The 19,774-nt window shown below is 35.8% G+C and overlaps 1 protein-coding gene across 2 annotated transcripts in view; it reads right to left on the reverse strand.

Moving 5' to 3' along the window:
• Window positions 1-1,360: 1,360 nt before the first annotated feature.
• Window positions 1,361-19,774, reverse strand: part of DYNC2H1 (dynein cytoplasmic 2 heavy chain 1) — a 376,170-nt gene continuing 357,756 nt past the window's right edge. Inside the window, exons 89-90 of one of the 2 annotated variants that reach the window (XM_004385852.2) lie at window positions 18,635-18,751; window positions 1,361-1,904 (exon numbers count right to left, since the gene is read on the reverse strand). In XM_004385852.2, the coding sequence (XP_004385909.1) occupies window positions 1,746-1,904; window positions 18,635-18,751 (276 nt within the window). In that variant the 3' untranslated portion in view covers window positions 1,361-1,745. The remainder of the gene's footprint in view (window positions 1,905-18,634; window positions 18,752-19,774) is intronic. The other variant, XM_004385853.2, reaches the window with a different exon arrangement.

A 19,774-nucleotide genomic window follows, 5' to 3' on the forward strand; every position in this document is an offset into this window, starting at 1 on the left:
TGCTCAAAACTCACCCACTGGATGTAGTTGCCTGCACCCCAGAGGGTTGCTTCCTGCTTGTCCAGCAACTGCAGACCAGCTCCGGCTTGAGCAAATTGGCGAACATCTCTGCCACCTAGTGGACATCTATACCTTCTCCAGTGCAGTCTGAACCTCAGACTTTTCAGCTACACCACCCAACCAAGTTTGTTTTCCACAGAGCTCTCTTACATCTCATAGCTTTTATCATAGCTTACAAAGTCTCTATATCAAACTTCCCGTTTAAATCAGTGTGAGGTTTTTGTAACCTGATTGGACCCAAAACACATGGAAATCCGACAGAAAAGTAGTTATCAGTTCTGAATACAATTTAAATTGCTGAGAAACTTAAAAATAGGATATTAAATATATTTAAGTTTCCAGCCAATGTAGAATTTTACTGTTTCATACAAACAGATGGTAAAAAGTCATATACGTAGGCAATCTTAACTTTCAATCTTTTGAATATTTTTTTTTTAAGTTCTTAACCTGGTTTCTATGCTTTTATTACCCATTTCTTTTGGATTATTTTGAAAAAAGTTTACATTTGTATTGTATTTATATTTGTATTATATTACTTTAAAAAAGTTTATATTCTTTTAAAAAAATATATTTTCCTTTAATTTTATCCTTTATGTTTTTCCTCTAAGTGTTTAACTTCTTTTCTACAATATGACTCATTTGCTAGAAACACCTATCAAAAATACCAACCTGAGCTCTTACAATTTGTTTGCTGAAAGGCCACAGCTGGAAATAACTTTGTAGGCTACTGAAAGATCTATCATTCAATTGAATTTTTTTTTTTTAATTTCAAGGAATCTTACAGAGCTCGAATAGTAGCTCCTATAAAGAATAAAAACACATGCAAATAACTGAATATGTAATAAAGTATTCAGAATTTATGCTTCCATTATTGTTTCATCTGAATTATTCCTCTTCATCTGAATGATTCCTCTTGTTTATTCACTACTTACAATATTAATTTTAATTCTATATTGTATGTTATTGTTGTGTGCTGTCAAGTCAATTTTGACTCATAAAGATCCTATAGGACAGAGTAGAACTGCCACATACGGTTTCCTAGGCTGTAGTCGTTATGTAAGCAGATTGCTAGGCCTTTCTCCTGCAGAGCTGCTGGGTGGTTTCGAACCACCAACCTTTCAGTTAGCAGCAGAGCTCTTAAACATTGTACCACCCGGGCTCCTTATATATTGTATATTATATAATAAAATTGTATGATATTATAACTATATATTAATTGCAACTTTAAAATATATACAATCCATTCTTCAATGTTTAAAAGGGGAATGTATATATATTGAATTAAAATAAGGTAAGACAAAAATTTATTAAGAATCTTTATTTTATTAAATAATTATAATGAAAAAATGATGGCCAGAACATTTATTATTGATTCCTTAAATACACTGTTTTAAACTTCTTACATAAAACATTAAACTTTTGAGCCACTGGAAAAGTTAACTGCTTCACAGAACTATTTAATGTTATCAAAAATACTCCATTTTAATATAACTCCATTATCACCTTGAAAAGTACACTGTGCTGTCATCCCCCATTATAATAAAAACCCAATGAAATCAACAACATGGAGTAATGATGCACTAATATTCTGAATTAACATTTCAAATAGTAGACTGACCACATATTTTATTTCAGCTTAAATAATATTTTCTTTTTGATGAGACAGTCTTTGTTGTCATTAGATTTTACTGATTTTTTAGAAACAGAGCTGCTCCACACTGAATCCACTGGTCTTGGTTGCCCCCACATGGAACGTCAATATTGGTTACCACACGATCCCGCTCGGCACTGGTGTAGAGAGGCAAAGATATGCACTCGTCAGGGGAATATGGACCATATGCACCCTATTAAAAAAAATAATTTTGTTTTAAAATATAGCAATATAATGAAGCATTTTATTAGATAACCAAAGAAACAAACATAAAATCCTCCCAAATAATAATGTTTAACATTTTATTATGAAATGTTTTAAATATGTGTGTGTATGTACATATAGCAAAGACTAATATCATAAACCTCTATCACCCAGCCATAACAATTATCAATTCATGACCAATTACATTTCATCTATAACGTTCCCCTAGCCTCCAATATTGGATTATTTTGAAGCAAATCCTATACATCATAAAATTTTATCTGTAGATATTTAAATATATATCTATAAATAAATAATACAATCACAATACTATTAATCATTCCTGCATTTTCTCTTTTCATTATCTGATTTTTAAAAAAATTTTGTTTGTTACAATTGTAATCCAAATAAAGTCCACACTAAATCATTAGGGTTTTCCTTCCTGCAATTTGTTTGCTGAAGAAATGACAGCAAAGAGTTTTCCACATTCTGAATTTTGTTGATTACATTCCCATTCTAGGGTGACCAGAGCTTAGAAATATGTATTTTTTAAAGAAAAACTATCATGAGTTTATAATGATATTTCCAATTCAAATTTAGGTTTATACTGTTTTTACTAAACATTTGATTTTATTCAACCAATGAATTACTACTTATTTTTCAGTGTTGGAATACAACTTAAGTGATAAGCTAGACCTATCCTAGAATTTTATAAGTGACTAATCAGAAGCCAGAGAGAATTTGCCCATGGTAAATTAGGACTCCCATGCGTCTGTCAGTTTGTCATACTGTGGGGGCTTGTGTGTTGCTATGATGCTGGAAGCTATGCCACCGGTACTCAAATACCAGCAGGGTCACCCATGGCTGACAGGTTTCAGTTGAGCTTCCAGACTAACAAAGACTAGGAAGAAGGTTCTCCAACTTCTGAAAAGAATTAGCAAGTGAAAACCATGAATAGCAGCAGAACATTGTCTAATATAGTGCCAGAAGATGAGCCCCTCAGGTTGGAAGGCACTCAAAATACGACTGGGGAAGAGCTGCTTCCTCAAAGTACAGTTGACCTTAATGACATGGATGGAGTCAACGCTTTGGGGACCTTCATTTGCTGATGTGGCATGACGCAAAATGAGAAGAAACAGCAGCAGATATCCATTAATAATCATAAGGCGGACTGTATGAAGTATGAATCTAGGAAAACTGGAAATCATCAAACATGAAATGGAACGCATAAACATCCATATCCTAGGCATTAGTTAGCTGAAAGGGACTGGTATTGGCCGTTTTGAATCAGACAATCATATGGTCTAGTATGTCAGGAATGACAAATTGAAGAGGAATGGCGTTGCATTCATTGTCAAAAAGAATATTTCAAGACCTATCCTGAAGAACAATGCTATCAGTGATAGGATAATATCCACATGCCTACAAGGAAGACCAGCTAATACAACTATTATTCAAATTTACGCACCAATCACTAAGGCCAAAGATGAAGAAATTGAAGATTTTTACCAACTTCTACAGTCTGAAATTGATCAGACATGCAGTCAGCATGCATTGATAATTACTGGTGATTGGAATGCGAAAGTTGGAGACAAAAAAAGAAGGATTGGTAGTTGGAAAATACAGCCTTGGTGACAGAAACAATGCCAGAAATCATGATAGGAGTTTGCAAGACCAACAACTTCTTCATTGCAAATACCTTTTTCCACCAACATAAATGGTGACTATACACGTGGACCTCGCCAGATGGAATACACAGGAATCAAATCGACTATATCTGTGGGAAGAGACGATGGAAAAGTTCAAAATCACCAGTCAGAACAAGGCCAGGGGCCAATTGTGGAACAGACCATCAATTGCTCATATGCAAGTTCAAGATGAAACCGAAGAAAACTAGAACAAGTCCAGGAGAGCCAAAGTATGACCTTTAGCATATCCCACCTGAATTTAGAGACCATCTCAAGAACAGGTTTGATGCGTGGAACACTAATGACCAAAGACCAGATAAGCTGTGGGATGACATCAAGGACATCATACATGAAGAAAGCAAGAGGTCATTAAAAAGACAGGAAAGGAAGAAAAGACCAAAATGGATGTCAGAAGAGACTCTGAAACTTGCTCTTGAACGTCGAGTAGCTAAAGCGAAAGGAACAAATGATGAAGTAGAAGAGCTGAATGAAAGATTTCAAAGGGTGGCTTGAGAAGACAAAGTAAAGTATTATAACGACAGGTGCAAAGACCCGAAGGTAGAAAACCAAAAGGAAGAACACACTGCATTTCTCAAGCTGAAAGAGCTGAAGAAAAAAATTCAAGCCTTATGTTGCAATATTGAAGGATTTTATGGGGAAAATATTAAACGATGCAGGAAGCATTAAAAGAAGATGGAAGGAACACACAGAGTCAGTATACCAAAAACATTCAACCATTTCAGGAGGTAGCATATGATCAAGAACCAATGGTACCGAAGGACGAAGTCCAAGCTTCACTGAAGGCATTGGCAAAAACCAACGCTCCAGGAATTGACAGAATACCAACTGAGATGTTTCAACAAATGGATGCAGCACTGAAGTGCTCACTTGTCTATGCCAAGAAATTTGGAAGACAGCTACCTGACCAAACGACAGGAAGAGATCTGTACTTATGCGTACTCCCAAAAAAGGTGATCCAACAGAATGCGGAAATTATCAAACAGTATCATTAATATCATATGCAAGTAAAATTTTGCTGAAGATCATTCAAAAGCAGCTGCAGCAGTACATTGACAGGGAACTGCCAGAAATTCAAGCTGGATTCAGAAGAGGTTGTGGAACCAGGGATATCATTGCTGATGTCAGATGGATCTTGGCTGAAAGACAGAGAATACCAGAAAGACGTTTACCTGTGTTTTACTGACTATGCAAAGGCATTCGACTGTGTAGATCATACCAAATTACGGATAACATTGTGAAGAATGGAATTCCAGAACATTTAATTGTGCTCATGAAGAACCTGTACATAGATCGGGAGGCAGTCATTCGAACAGAACAAGGGGATACTGCGTGGTTTAAAGTCAGGAAAGGTGTGCGTCAGGGTCGTATCTTTTCACCATACTTATTCAATCTGTATGCTGAACGAATAATCTGAGAAGCTGGACTATATGTAGAAGAACAGGGCATCAGGATTGGAGGAGGACTCATTACAACCTGTGGTATGCAGATGACACAACCTTGCTTGCTGAAAGTGAAGAGGACTTGAAGCTCTTACTGATAAAGATCAAAGACCACAGCCTTCAGTATGGATTACACCTCAACATAAAGAAAACAAAAATTCTCACAACTGGACCAATAAGCAACATCATGATAAATGGAAAGAAGACTGAAGTTGCCAAGGATTTCATTTTACTTGGATCCACAATCAACACTCATGGAAGTGGCAGTCAAGAAATCAAAAGACACATTGCATTGGGCAAATCTGCTGCAAAAGACATCTTTAAAGTGTGGAAAAGCAAAGATGTCACCTTGAAGACTAAGGTGCACCTGACCCAAGCTGAGATATTTTGAATCGCGTCATATGGATGCGAAAGCTGGACGATGAATAAGAAGACCAAAGAAGAACTGACACCTTTGAATTATGGTGTTGGCGAAGAATACTGAATATATCATGGACTGCTAAGGGAATGAACAAATCTGTCCTGGAAGAAGTACAACCAGAATGCTCCTTAGAAGCAAGGATGGCGAGACTACGTCTCACCTACTTTGGACATGTTATCAGGAGGGATCAGTCCCTGGAAAAGGACATCATGCTTGGTAAAGTAGAGGGTCAGCGAAAAAGAAGACCCTCAACAAGATGGACTGAAGCAGTGGCTGCAACAATGGGCTCAAGCATAACAATGACCGTGAGGATGGCGTAGGACCAGGTAGTATTTTGTTCAGTTGTACATAGAGTCACTATGAATTGGAATCGACTCAGTAGCACCTAACAACAACAACAATAACCTAGTTAGGAAGTGGCAGGGTTGCTACAGATTGTAGAGGTGAAAAAATGTTTGCAATTTATCTTTTTTAAAAAGAAGAAATCATAAGAATATTAGCAACTAAAGATTCTGTTTTTCTACTAATTTTCAAAGAAGACAATAGCATTTATGGAAATAAATCGTTTTTTAGGCTCTGGGGCACTTATCAGGAGCCCCAGTGGTGCAGTGCTTAAGCACTTGGCTGCTAACCACTTGGCTTCTAACTGAAAGGTTGGTGGTTCAAATCCATCAGCCACTCTGCAGAAAGATGTGGCAGTCTGCTTCCATAAAGATTACAGTCTTAGAAACCCTATTGGGCAGTTTTACTCTGTCTTATAGGGTCACTATGGGTTGGAATTGAATCAATGGCAACGGGTTTTTTTTTTTTTCTGGTGGCTTACTTGTCTAGGAGCTCCTGATGAGTAGGTTACTCCCTGAGCAGCAGTTTGCCTGTCATAAAGGGGGATGAACAACACTTGTCTACCTCACAGGATGTTGGAAGAATCAGATGATGTATTAAAGAGCTTAAATATAAACTATTATTTATTCACATATTTCTAATTCTTTGTACAGCCTATTCGTACTTTTTCCTTACTCCTTAGTAATTCTCAAATGAGCTAGAATAAAACCCAGCTTTTTAGCACTCACTACGTGTCTTGGATGGTATGGGAATAGACAGAAATAAAAGTATACATATTTTTTCCTTCATGTTACAAATTTAAAACAAAACATTCCATTTTTAAGTGTAAGTAGGCATTATATAAAATTTTGATTAGATTTTATTATATTTTCCAATCCTCACCTCTCTTTCTTTCCTTCTCCCTCCCCCCTATAGACACACACACACACACAGAGGCACACACGCACCCTCGGGTGCACGGAAAATACTGTTCTGATTCTTCTGGTGCTTGATATAAAACAGTTAAGTACCTTTTGAAAACATTTGTTACTAACCAGACATCCTAATCTGATTTACACATAGAAAAATTAATTCTTCATGTGGAATCATTCCAAAAATAGATAAAAACACAGAATCAGCCCAGAATCTTTCTAATTATCTGTTTGCATTGATAATTTTGTCAGTTATTCATCCATTCATTTAACAATTCTAAATTGTGCTGATGTTGCTGTGCCTAGCATTGTAAAGGCTAAGACTTTCAGGATATACCCAAACAAAGAAAATAATAAGCTTCTTTGAGGCTTAAAATGTAGTTGGGGAAACAAAATACATACATATCAAACATCTAAAAAATACATATATTTTAAAATTAGGACTTTAGGAAATCAAAATAAAGACAATACTGCTCTGGAGTATGTGAATCTAACAAGGCTTCATGGAAAGAATGACTCCTAACCAGGTCTCAGAGAAAATGTAGGATGTGGAGTAAAGAGAATTTACAGCGATTATCAATCACTGCCTAATTTCTTCTTTTCTGATTCTGCTTAAATGGCAAGGCTTTAGATTCAGAAATTCCTGTAATTGTCATAACTCCTTACCAATTTCTAAAGTTAATAACCTAGTGCCGGCTTTCTTCTGGTGTTGCCTATAAATTCTTTAGCAAAGAGCAAACATCACATATTTGTTGGACTGAAGTTATCTGAATCTATGAATGCCTATTTTTAATCCCAAGAAAGGTCTTAAATTATCTTTCTCTGCCAGCTGATATTTTCTTTGCTTCCTAAAACTTCTATGTTCAGAAATGTGATAGAAACATCATGTTGAAATATTTGACAACGCTATCTATTCCTTTCTAGTCAGGAGAGTTTCTCTGTGTCCCTTAATTTAATGCCAAGCAATTTTTCCCTTACATCAGGAATTTAACAATAACAAAAAGTCGATTCTTTGCATATTCACTATCATCAATTTACTAGCTTTTGCATATATTTCCATCTTATTCGAAAGCTGCTTCTGATTGTAGGCTTTTTGCTGGTTTGCTGGTCTGTATTGAAGTGGGGGTACAACTCTTCTCAAAATCTACTTTGTTTTAAAGCAAAGTTAACAGTTGCTTTTTGAAATTTCACTCATAGCTTCTTAAAATCTTTTAAGTGGTAAATGTTATCACCTTCTGTAAAAAATTAAATGTACTTGCTCCTAGGTCACTGATAAATAGATGATCAAAGCAGAAGTAGAGCTAAGTATTTTCATCCTCCTCACTATTAGCAAAATGCCTCATGCACATAGATTTTCCATGAATATTGTCTGAATTAATTGAATTCTTATGGCATAATTCCTTCTTTAATATGTATATCTTAACTGACAAAGCATAACGCCCTGCTCGGTTGAAATATTTTGATAAAACTAAAATTTTATTAATAACTATTATCAAATATACTAAGTGCTCAATTAATGCAAAAAGGGAGGTATATTAAGAAGATTTCAAATAATTCACATTATATTACATGTAAACATATTGTTATGTGCCACTGAGTCGGTTTCAACTTACAGTGAACATATGTACAACAGAATGAAACACTGTCCAGTCCTGCACCATCCTCACAATAATTGTTATGCTTGAGCCTATTGTTGCAGCCACTGTGTCAATCCATCTTGTTGAGGGTCTTCTTCTTTTTCACTGACCCTCTACCATTACTAAGCATGATGTCCTTCTCCAGGGACTGGTCCCTCCCAACAACATGTCCAAAGCACATGAGATGAAGTCTTGCCATCCTTGCTTCTAAGGAGCATTCTGGTTGTACTACTTCTAAGACAGATTTGTTCTTTCTTTTGGCAGTCTATGGTATATTTAATATTCTTCACCAACATCACACTTCAAAGGCATCAATTTTTCTTTGGTCTGCCTTATTCATTGTTCAGCTTTCGCATGCATATGAGGCAATTGAAAACACCATGGCTTAGGTCAGGCGCACCTTAGTCTTCAAGGTGACATCTTTGCTTTTCAACACTTTAAAGAGGTCTTTTGCAGCAGATTTGCCCAATGTAATTTATGTCATTCGATCTCTTGACTGCTGCTTCCATGAAGTGTTCATTGTGGATCCAATTAAAATGACATGCTTGACAACTCCAATCTTTTCTCCATCTATCACGATGTTGCTTACTGGTCCAGTTGTGAGGATTTTTGTTTTGTTTATGTTGAGGTGCAATCCATACTGAAAGCTGTAGTCTCTGATCTTCATCAGTAAAAGCTTCAAGTCCTCTTCACTTTCAGCAAGCAAGGTTGTCTCATCTGCATATTGCAGGTTGTTAATGAGTTTTCCTTCAATCCTGATACCACATTCTTCCTCATATAGCCAGCTTCTCAGATTACTTGCTCAGCATACACACTGAAAAAGTATAATGAAAGAATACAACTCTGACACACATCTGTCCTAACTTTAAACCACACAGTATCCCCTTGTTCTGTTTGAACAACTGCCTCTTGGTCTATGTACAGGTTCCTCATAAGCACAATTAAGTGTTCTGGAATTCCCATTCTTCACAATGTTATCCATAATTTGTTATGATCCACACAGTTGAATGCCTTTGCATAATCAATAAAACACGGGTAAACATCTTTCTGGTATTCTCTGCTTTCAGCCAAGATCCATCTGACATCAGCAATCATATCCCTTGTTCCACATACTCTTCTGAATCTAGCTTGAACTCTGGCAGTTCCCGGTTGATGTACTCCTGCAGCCACTTTTGAATGATCTTCAGCAAAATTTTACTTGCGAATAGGGTCGCCATGAATCGGAATTGACTCAATGGTAACGCGTTTGGTTTTGGTATATTAATGATATTGTTCGATAATTTCTTCATTCTATTGGATTACTTTTCTTTGGAATTGGCACAAATATGGACCTCTTCCAGTCGGCTGGCCAGGTAGCTGTCTTCCAAATTTCTTGACAAGGATGAGTGAGCACCTCTAGTGATGCATCCTTTGTTGAAACATCTCAGTTGGTATTCCGTCAATTCTTTGAGCCTTGTTTTTCATGAATGCTTTCAGTGCAGCTTGGACTTCTTTCTTCAGTACCATTGATTCTTAATCATATGCTACCTCCAGAAATGGCTGAACGTTGACAAATTCTTTTTGGTACAATGACTCTGTGTATTCCTTCCATCTTCTTTTGACACTTCCTGTGTCGTTCAATATTTTTGCTATAGAATCATTTAATATTGCAACTCGAGGCTTGAATTTTTTCTTCAGTTCTTTCCGTTTGAGGAAAGTCGAGCATGTTCTTCCCTTTTGGTTTGCGCATGTCATTATAATATTTTACTCTGTCTTCTCTAGCCACCCTTTGAAATTTTCTGTTCGGCTCTTTTACTTCATCATTTCTTCCTTTTGCTTTAGCTACGCTATGTTCAAGAGCAAGTTTCAGAGTCTCTTCTGACATCCATTTTGGTCTTTTCTTTCTTTCCTGTCTGTTGAATGACTTCTTGCTTTCTTCATGTAATGTATGATGTCCTTGATGTCATTCCACAAATCATCTGGTCTTCAGTCATTAGGTGTTTGATGCATCAAATCTATTCTTGAAATGGTCTCTAAATTCAGGGGGGATATACTCAAGGTCATATTTTGACTCTTGTGGAGTTATTTTAATTTTCTTCAACTTCATTTTGAACTTGCATAAGAGCAGTTGATGGTCTATTCACCAGTCAGCCCTTGGCCTTGTTCTGACTGATGATAATGAGCTTCTCCATTTTCTCTTTCTGCAGATGTAGTCTATTTGATTCTTGTGCATTCCATCTGGTGAGGTCCACATGTAGGGTCACCATTTGTTGTTGAAAAAAGGTACTCGCAATGAACAAGTCATTGGTCTTCCAAAATTCTATCATGTGATCTCTGGCATCATTTCTATCACCAAGGCCATATTCTCCAACTACTGATCCTTCTTCGTTTCCAACTTTTGCATTCCAATCATCAGTAATTATCAATGCATCTTGATTGCATGTGTGATCATTTTCAGACTGCAGAAGTTGGTAAAAATCTTCTACTTCTTCATCTTTGGCATTAGTGGTTGGTGTGTAAAATTGAATGATAGTCATATTAACGGGCCTTCCTTGTAGGGTATGGATACTATCCTATCACTGACAGCATTTTACTTCAGGGTAGCTCTTGAAATGTTCTTTTTGAGGATGAATGCAATGCCATTCCTCTTCAATTTGTCGTTTCTGGCATAGTAGACTATATGAATGTGCGATTCAAAATGGCCAATACCAGTCTATTTCAGCTCACTAATGCCTAGGAGATCGATTTTATGTGTTCCATTTCATTTTTTAGGACTTTCAATTTTCCTAGATTCATACTTCGTACATTCCACATTCTGATTATTAATGGATGTCTGCAGGTGTTTTTCTCATTTTGTGTTGTGCCACATCAGCAAATGAAGGTCCCAAAAGCTTGATTCCACTCAAGTCATTAAGGCTGACTCTTCTTTGAGGAGGCAGCTCTTCCACAGCTGTATTTTGAGTGCCTTTCAACCTGAGGGGCTCATCTTCTGGCACTATATCAGACAATGTTCTGCTGCTATTCATAAGGTTTTCACTGGCCACTTTTTCAAAAGTAGACCACCAGGTCCTTCTTCCTAGTCTGTCTTAGTCTGAAAGCTCTGCTGAAACCTGTCCACCATGGTGAGCCTGTTGGTATTTGAAATACTGGTGGCATAGCTTCCAGCATCATCACAGCAACATGTAAGCCATCACAGTAGAACGAACTGACAGATACATTTTATGTAATTAAAAACTAATCATTAAAAATTTTCATATTGTGATCAACCTAGTTAATGTTTTCAATATGCATGCCTTTATTAGAATATAAACTAGTCTAGTTAGCACAGTTCAAAAACGTGGTTTAAGTTTGACATTTTTTACTGATTTGGGCCAACTAGTTTTTCATGGATAAAAATTGTTTTGTGTCACCAAGCATCTTGAATAATTGTTTTGCTTCTCTATAGTGTCCAAGAAAAGTCTGGATGTCTCACAACAAAATACTTTCTTTTTCAGGGGACATATAGGTCAACTGGCATAACATAGTTCATAAAGAAAATGTTCTACATCCTATTTTGGTGAGTAGTGTCTGGGGTCTTAAAAGCTTGTGAGCAGCCATTGAAGATACATCTATTTGTCTCATCTCGTCCGGAGCAAAGGAAGATGAAGAGAACTAAAGACAAAAGGAAAATATTAGATCGAAGGACTAATGCACCACATGAACCACAGCCTCCACCACCAGCCTGAGCCCAGAAGAACAAGATGGTGCCTGTCGACCACCACTGACCGCTCTGACAAGGGTCACAACTGAGTGTTTCAAAGAGAGTGGAACAAAAACATAGAGCAAAATTCAAATTCACATAAGAAGACCAGACTCACTGATCTGACAGAGACTGGAGAAACCCCCGAGGCTACGGCCCCTGGGCACCCTGCTAACTCAAAACTGAAGCCACTTCCAAAGTCCACCTTTCAGCCAAAGATTAGACAGGCTTACAAAACGAACAATAACACACGTGAGGAACATGCTTTTTAGTTTAGTCAGTATACGTGACCAAATGGGGACCAGAAGGCAGGAAGGGACAGGAAAACTGGATAAATGGACATGGAGAACCTAGGGTAGAAAGGGAAAGGGGGAGAGCACTGACAAATAGTGAGGATTGCAATCAGTGTTACGAAACAATTTGTGTATAAATTTTTGAATGAAAAAAACCCAAAACTTCCCTCTTCCCCACCCCCATGTCCTAGGGAAGGTGACTTAAAAGTATACATGTTCTACAAATAGTAAGCACTATGTTAATATCTGAAAGACAATAATACATTTTACAAAGACAAATGGTGATATTCCATTAGGCAACAGGGATCTCTTAGCAAATAAACCAAAGAAAGCAATAAAGCAAAACAAAAAAACCTTGAACTGCCTAGAATGATTATGTTAAGTATTTGGCCAGTTGCAACTCAATTTCATTGTAATAAAGCACATATGAAGGTAAACTGAAATATATTTTTTATCAGTTTATGCATAAAGTCCAACTAACTTATTCTAACACAAGCTTTTTGAATGTTTATGAATCAAGTCAGAAAACAGTTCTATTTTAGAAAAGGAGATGTTAGTAACTCTGTTTTGATGCACATATAAGTGGCATAATTTAGGAATGCAACTCTGGAAAAAATACGTATCTCAAAACAGGAAACAAAGCAACTTGCCAACAATTAATATTTTAAACACTTTGTTCTGCCAAGAATGTCTAGCTACTCTTTAAAATGCATTTTGGTAGAGAACCACATCCCTCATATTTTTCAATAATATGATGCTAATAGCATTGCTTTCATAATAAGTCCTTGAGAAAACAATACAAAACTGTTACACAGAAAAGATGTTAAATATTTGTTATTTTTAAACCAGAGTTTAAAAAGGCAGAGCTTTTGGCATATCTTCTGATATACTTGGCAATACTGTTTCAAAGGTGTGAGTATAACATAATGACTGCTTTTGTGTGTGCTTGGTGGATTCATTTCATAGTCATATTCTCCCTGGGAATTAAATTGTTTCTGAAACTGACTTGTCAATTGTGATGCCTGTTGGAAGGTCTAGGCCTTTGGGCTTCTGGCTAATTGAGGAATCCTATGTTACTGTGGGGCTGATAAACCCTAACTAACGTTCTTCGCTGGAAAGATAGAACAAAGATAGCACTCCCTGAGGGATGCTAGAACAGGTCTAGATCATAAAGCAATTTCTCAAATTGTATTGTATGGAACACTAGATTGGATGTAGGTGGGTGAAAAGGTTATATTTTAGGTAATCTTTGCAATTTCTCAGAGCGCTTAATATTCTCAAGTACATTATGAATTTTCAAGGTGAGGGAATACTGTGTTTATTAAATTTATTTTTTTATCAAACAATTTTTCATAGAAGCAATTATGGAATAATGTTGTATAGAACACATTTTGGGAAGTGCTTTGGAGAAAGCCAGTGCTTTTTGGGTTGAAATCCCTAGGGAAATCCAAATCTGAACCAATCTTAATTTAACTGGAAGTATTGAGCTGGCATTGGAACAACCTGAAGAATCTGTATCATGTATTAATGAATATTGTGAGTGTATGTCATATTATTTTAGAGCACATAGGTAAACAGATACACTAGGAAAATATTTTCACCAGTATTTTACTTACTTTTAATTCTCCTTGAGAATTCCTAATTCCAATTTTGTTAAATGCGAACTACAAACACATTTAAAACAGAAGCAATGATAGAGGTCCCCTACCAATAAAAAGTCTTAGAATGTGTTGCTCATATACTTGTAAGTATCATCATATACTAAAACGACGTTAAAGAGGTTCTTCAAACTTCTATAAATCAAAATGTTCTTTGGAAAATGTAGGTGTCATCTACCTCATGGCAATGTTGTACAAATGACTGGTTGGCGGGCATGCTCCTGCTGCAATGAATCTATTCGGGGTTACCGGATGTCAGATCATATTGTGGTAAAAATCTGTGAAAAAACCTTCTTCTGGACTAAGAGTGTTTAGTCACCAAAGCTCTGAACTCGTTATTTACACTGTATTATTACATCAAAGCTTACTAAAGGATTCTGAACTTTCTGCAATCAAGGAGCCATAAGAGTAAATGTGCAAAAGTAATTCTTTTTACTGGCTTACATTGAAGAGTCCTATTGGGGCAGTGGTTAAGAGCTCAGCTCCTAACCAAAAAGGTTGGCAGTTCGAATCCACCAGTTGCTCCTTGGAAACCCTATGGGGCAGTTCTACTCTGTCCTATAGGGTTGCTATGAGTTGGAATTGACTCAAAGGCAATAGGTTTACATACATTGATGTTGATACTTCTCTAAATTTTCTGCTGGTTTCTTTTCCCCTTAAAGCATTAAAATGTTAATGTTCCACTTTACCCCCCAAATTCTGTAAACATAGTAAAAAGATACACTACAGTGGTCCTGAAAAATTCTTTCTTGATCAAAATAATGCTTAATCTAATCAGATGTTCTATAAAAGCCCAGATAGTAAATATTTTAGGCTTTGTGGGCCATATGGCCTCTGTTGGAACTACTCAACTCTGCCCCTGCAGCCTGAAAGCACCACAGACAATACATATACATAAACTTTATTTATGGACACTGAAATAGTATATTTGAATTTCATGTAACTTCAACATGTTACAAAATATTCTTCTGATTTTTTTTCAACTATTAAAAAATGTGAAAACCATTCCTAGGCTGTACAAAAAGACGTAGCATGCAAGATTTGGCCCACAGGCCATAATGTGCTGATCCCTGGTTTATACTCAGTAGTAAACCTAAGGCTTAAAAGAGACAACTGGGTTTGAATCTTAGTTGTTCTACTTACTAACTATGTGATCTTGGACAAGTTACACAGTCTTTTAAGTCTCGGTTTTCTTAGTTTAAAATGAAATGATATTTCCTATTAAAAATATTTTTGCAAGGCTTAAATGTCTTGTAATTTAAACACTTTACATAGTGCTTAGCACATAATCAGTACAAATAAACGCAGGTTATAACTGGTCAAACACTAGCGCTACAATTGTGGGACCCATAACAAGTCACATAACTTACCTGATTCTCAGTATTCATCAGCAAAATAGAGAGAAAAATCTGTTCTACCAAATTTGTAAGCTGCTATGAAAGGTAAGTGTAATTATATTTAATCCTGTGCCAATGTATCATTCACCCTTTCATTGCTAGACTGATTTTCCAAAACTATAAATCTGATCTGGTCACATTCCTGTTCTAAATTCTTAATGGCCTCCTATTGCCCATAAAATAGTCTAACTCCTTGGCATGACTACACATCTTGTCATACGAGGTCTTGGCCTTCCTTTCTGACTACATTCCCTACCACTCTTCTGTATGAACCATACACTCCAGATATACTCTATTTGCAGTTTACAGAATAACCTAAGCTCTTTAATACCTTCATGCACTTACATACGCTGCTCTGTCTATCTGGAAAGCGTTCTCCCCTTCCTTTTTTAAATTTGCCCTTGAACTTTTGTTATACTTCAAGCCACAGTTCAAGAGAAGCTGCCCCTCTATGAGATGATCTGACTTGCCTTCATCTGCCCACACATACAGTAAAGTGGAGACCTCCCTCACCTGCTAAAGCACTTTATTTAAACCTCTATAATTGTACTTATAACTGGACAGTAATAGTTTCTTTACTTATTTGCTCTCCCACTGAACAGTAGACCCTTTGATAGGAGAGATTTATCTTTGTAACCCCAGGGCTCAGAATAATATCTGGTGTATCAGAACGCAACCAGTGTGTAATGATTGAAATCACTTAATAAACTATAAAGCACTACATGAAATAAGATAATTATTACCATACTATGGTAAAGATATTTTAAAATATTGGTAACAGGATAAAATAGGCTTATCATATGGGAAACACTGCACTAGGTATTTTACACACAAGAATTTATTAAATTCTCAACATGGTCCTATGGGAATATTATCTCTATTTTCAGACGACAAAACTGGTTCAGTGAGGTTAGGTAACTTGCACCAAATCACCCAGCACATAAATCTGGGAGCTAGATTAGACATTTTTTTCTGCAGGACTCCAAAATTTTGTGTTCCAACTCAGCAATATGCCTCATATTCTTCCCCTCTTAGAGGACAAGAGAGACAGTCTGAAAGCAATAGAATTATATGGAAAAGAACAAACAAAACTCGTTGCCATCGAGTTGATTCCGATTCACAGTGACCCTATACGACAGGGTAGAACTGCCCCCATAGAGTTTCCAAGGAGCAGCCGGCTGGTGGATTCCAGTTGCCAACCTTCTGGTTAGCAGCCAAACGTGTGCCACCAGGGCTCCACTTCTAAAGAAAGGAGGGGAAAACGGAAGTGCGGATGCGCCAACAAATACTTCAGTTACATGTCAGAAAAAGTGCAAAAGCCTAGGGAGAAATCTCATTTTTAGTAAATATTTTAGAAAGAAATACTTACAAATATTATCAGTTACATAAAAAAATCATATTACCTTTAGCCATCTCCTTTATAAGCTAAATACATCAATTCATTTTTCCTGTCCTTACATGAGCTATTTTTCAAATTAAATTATTTTTAGCTTTCTAATCTGAACTCTGTTTTTTAAAGTGTTGTGAATAAAATTGTATAGAGATGATAATAGTTAAATTATCAGGAAGGGATCAGTTTCTAGTCTTGTAATGACATGTACCTTTTCAGATAACTCAGTAACAGACTGGATTTGTCCATAACAGCATTGCATTCCCGATTTGCATTCAGTTTGTGGTCAGTTATGTGGGTACTGTGCCAGGCTATTTTCTTCTACATTTATGCCTAGTCAGTTATTCTCCATGCTCTACTTTTATTGCTAGCATTTTTCCTTAAGTGAACCAGCTTGTATTTGTCCTACTTTCCCCCAACCCATCTCATTATGGTTATTATATGGATTCTAATTTTGTTTGCCAGAGAATTAGAACGTTACATAATTTGGATTCATTTGAATTCATCTCTGTTATGATACATGACTTTATATGTTATAGTTACAACCTTGATATATTCGAACTTTAACTTCTGTGTATAACTTTCAATTTGGTTCATAGACTTAAGATCAAAATACGTGTAAGCCATAATTTACTAACTTTTTGATAGAAATGTCTTATAGGAATTAATAGCCAGATTGAAATAAAGCAAGGATTCTTTCAACCTCTTCCCCTTGTCTATCTGATATGTCACACTAATATAGAAGAAAATGAAATGATATGAAAAAGAAACAGGAGGGGTTCACAGAAATGTATGTTCTTTAGCTCTCTGAGCAATGACTGCTAATTATTGCTACAGCTTTATTAGTTGGCTTTTTAAAAATATTCTGAAGCTTTCTTTTTATTATATAAAGAGAATTACAGTAACAGAAAATTCAGTGCATTGATATTTCCCAATGAGAAAACTCATTTTTCTTAAAATAAGCAATACATGAAATAGTTTTGTTGGACATTAGGTATAGGTTCAAAACTTTAAAGTTATTCAGTATATTCACACTTGCATTTTTATACCTCATTGTTAAGAAAAATTTATGTGTTCCATCTACAACTATGTCCTATTTTAAAAGCAAGAATCCCCAAGTTCCATTGTTGAAAGTTCTTTAGATTATTGAAGGTTTTAAAAGGGGAAAAGTTAACTGAAGTTTTTGTCAAGATTGGTTCCTTCATCTGCCCATCTACAGCAACATAGTGGCATGGTGTGATGTAAAAGCCAACCTGTAACATCTTGACTCTGTCACTTTCTGTGTGCCTAACTTTGGAGAATCATCTAACCTGTGTGAGCACACATTTTCTCATTTTAAAATGGGAATAATAATCCCTACCTTGCAGGGTTGCTCTAAGGAGTAAATGAAGTAAAGTATACAAATTATCTAGCACATTGCTGAAAAACAATAAGAACTCAATACATGGTAACCTGTACCCACTGCAATCGAGTCAATTCTGACTCAAAGTGACCCTATAGGACAGGGTAGAAGTGTCCCATTATTATTAGCATTAAAGGCTTTTTTTTCTTACTATAGACTATAAATTCTCTAAAAATAAAATATAATGTTATTCTTTCTATAACAAACTGGTTTTAAAATGCCTGCTGCATTTTATAGTTATAAAGATAAAATATTTTGACTGTAAATGTAAAATGTGTCCAAATGCTTGTGAGATCAGAAATTGTAAACAAAGATACACAGGCCAAGAATAGCCTATGCAAAAGATAAAATTTAAGAGTGAACTGATGAAATTACAACTTGTGCCAGTTAAAAATGTGTTACCTGTGGAATCCAGCCCATAAAGCAAGGGAGAACTGATGATACACTGGGAGAATCATGCTGATTTTCAGATAGTCGATTTCCATCAAAACTGCAACCTTCCAGGAACAAGCCACTGATCTGCCATGGAAACATAAATCATTAAAATAGGTATTAAAGTCTCAAATGTCAGCAGTTACTATATTATGTCTTAAGAACAAAGACAATAGTTTTCATTGTGATTATGTGTTCCCAAAAATATAAAAATAAAAATTATGGTATTTTATCTGTGAATAAGAATGTAAGACCTAGACCTGTGTTCACTGGGAACTTCCTTTAGACTGAACTCTCATTTGTAGCAAATATTTTAGAAATGTCATCAGTTACATAACTGCAGGTGCCTTGGCATTAGATTAATAGAAATAAAATGGCAAAAGCCAAAATGTTATCTTTTCCCCAGGAAGGAGAAAATAAAGCATAACTAGAAAACAAGCATATCTTCCCTATTTGAATTTGACATCATTTTTAAAGAACAGAACAAAGTTCAGAAAGTTGACTGTAAAAATTCTTGACAGGTCATGCAGAGCTGACAGAGGAATAAAAAAGGAGAAAAAGAATCAACTTCTCTAAGTTAATCTTAGGCTAAGAATTTCTGAAAATGAAAATAAAGGATTTTTGCTAATATTAACTTCGTATTTCTTCTTCAGAAGTATTTTTTTCATTTAGCTTCTGCAGTGCTATTACACCTTGACTTTATCTAAAGACAACAAATGTAAAATCAGTATTTTGCATTCATAGCTCTTTCAACATTTTGCCTTCAGAGCCACATCTACATTCTCTTAATTTGAACTTCATGGAAAAAAAAAAAACTCAAATATTATATAATACCTTCAAGTTTTAACATATTAAATGAAAGAGCTATACATTTTAGAGTCAAGGGAACATTTTAAGTTGAAAGAGTTAAATTGGTTTTCAGACACATTAAAGTTAGGGAATGGTTTAGGTACTAGGAGAGTATGCCTTAACAATTAGTTTTAAATAGCTACTTCACCACTCTAATTTTATAGTAAGGTTGGTATTGCCAGGAAAGATAAGTAACTTGTTTGTTAATGAAAGAGCTGGGCTAAAAACAGGGTGTTTTTATATTTACTGTATCACTTATAT

This window comes from Trichechus manatus, unplaced genomic scaffold, assembly GCF_000243295.1.
Source record: "Trichechus manatus latirostris isolate Lorelei unplaced genomic scaffold, TriManLat1.0 scaffold00148, whole genome shotgun sequence".
NCBI lineage: Eukaryota > Metazoa > Chordata > Mammalia > Sirenia > Trichechidae > Trichechus > Trichechus manatus.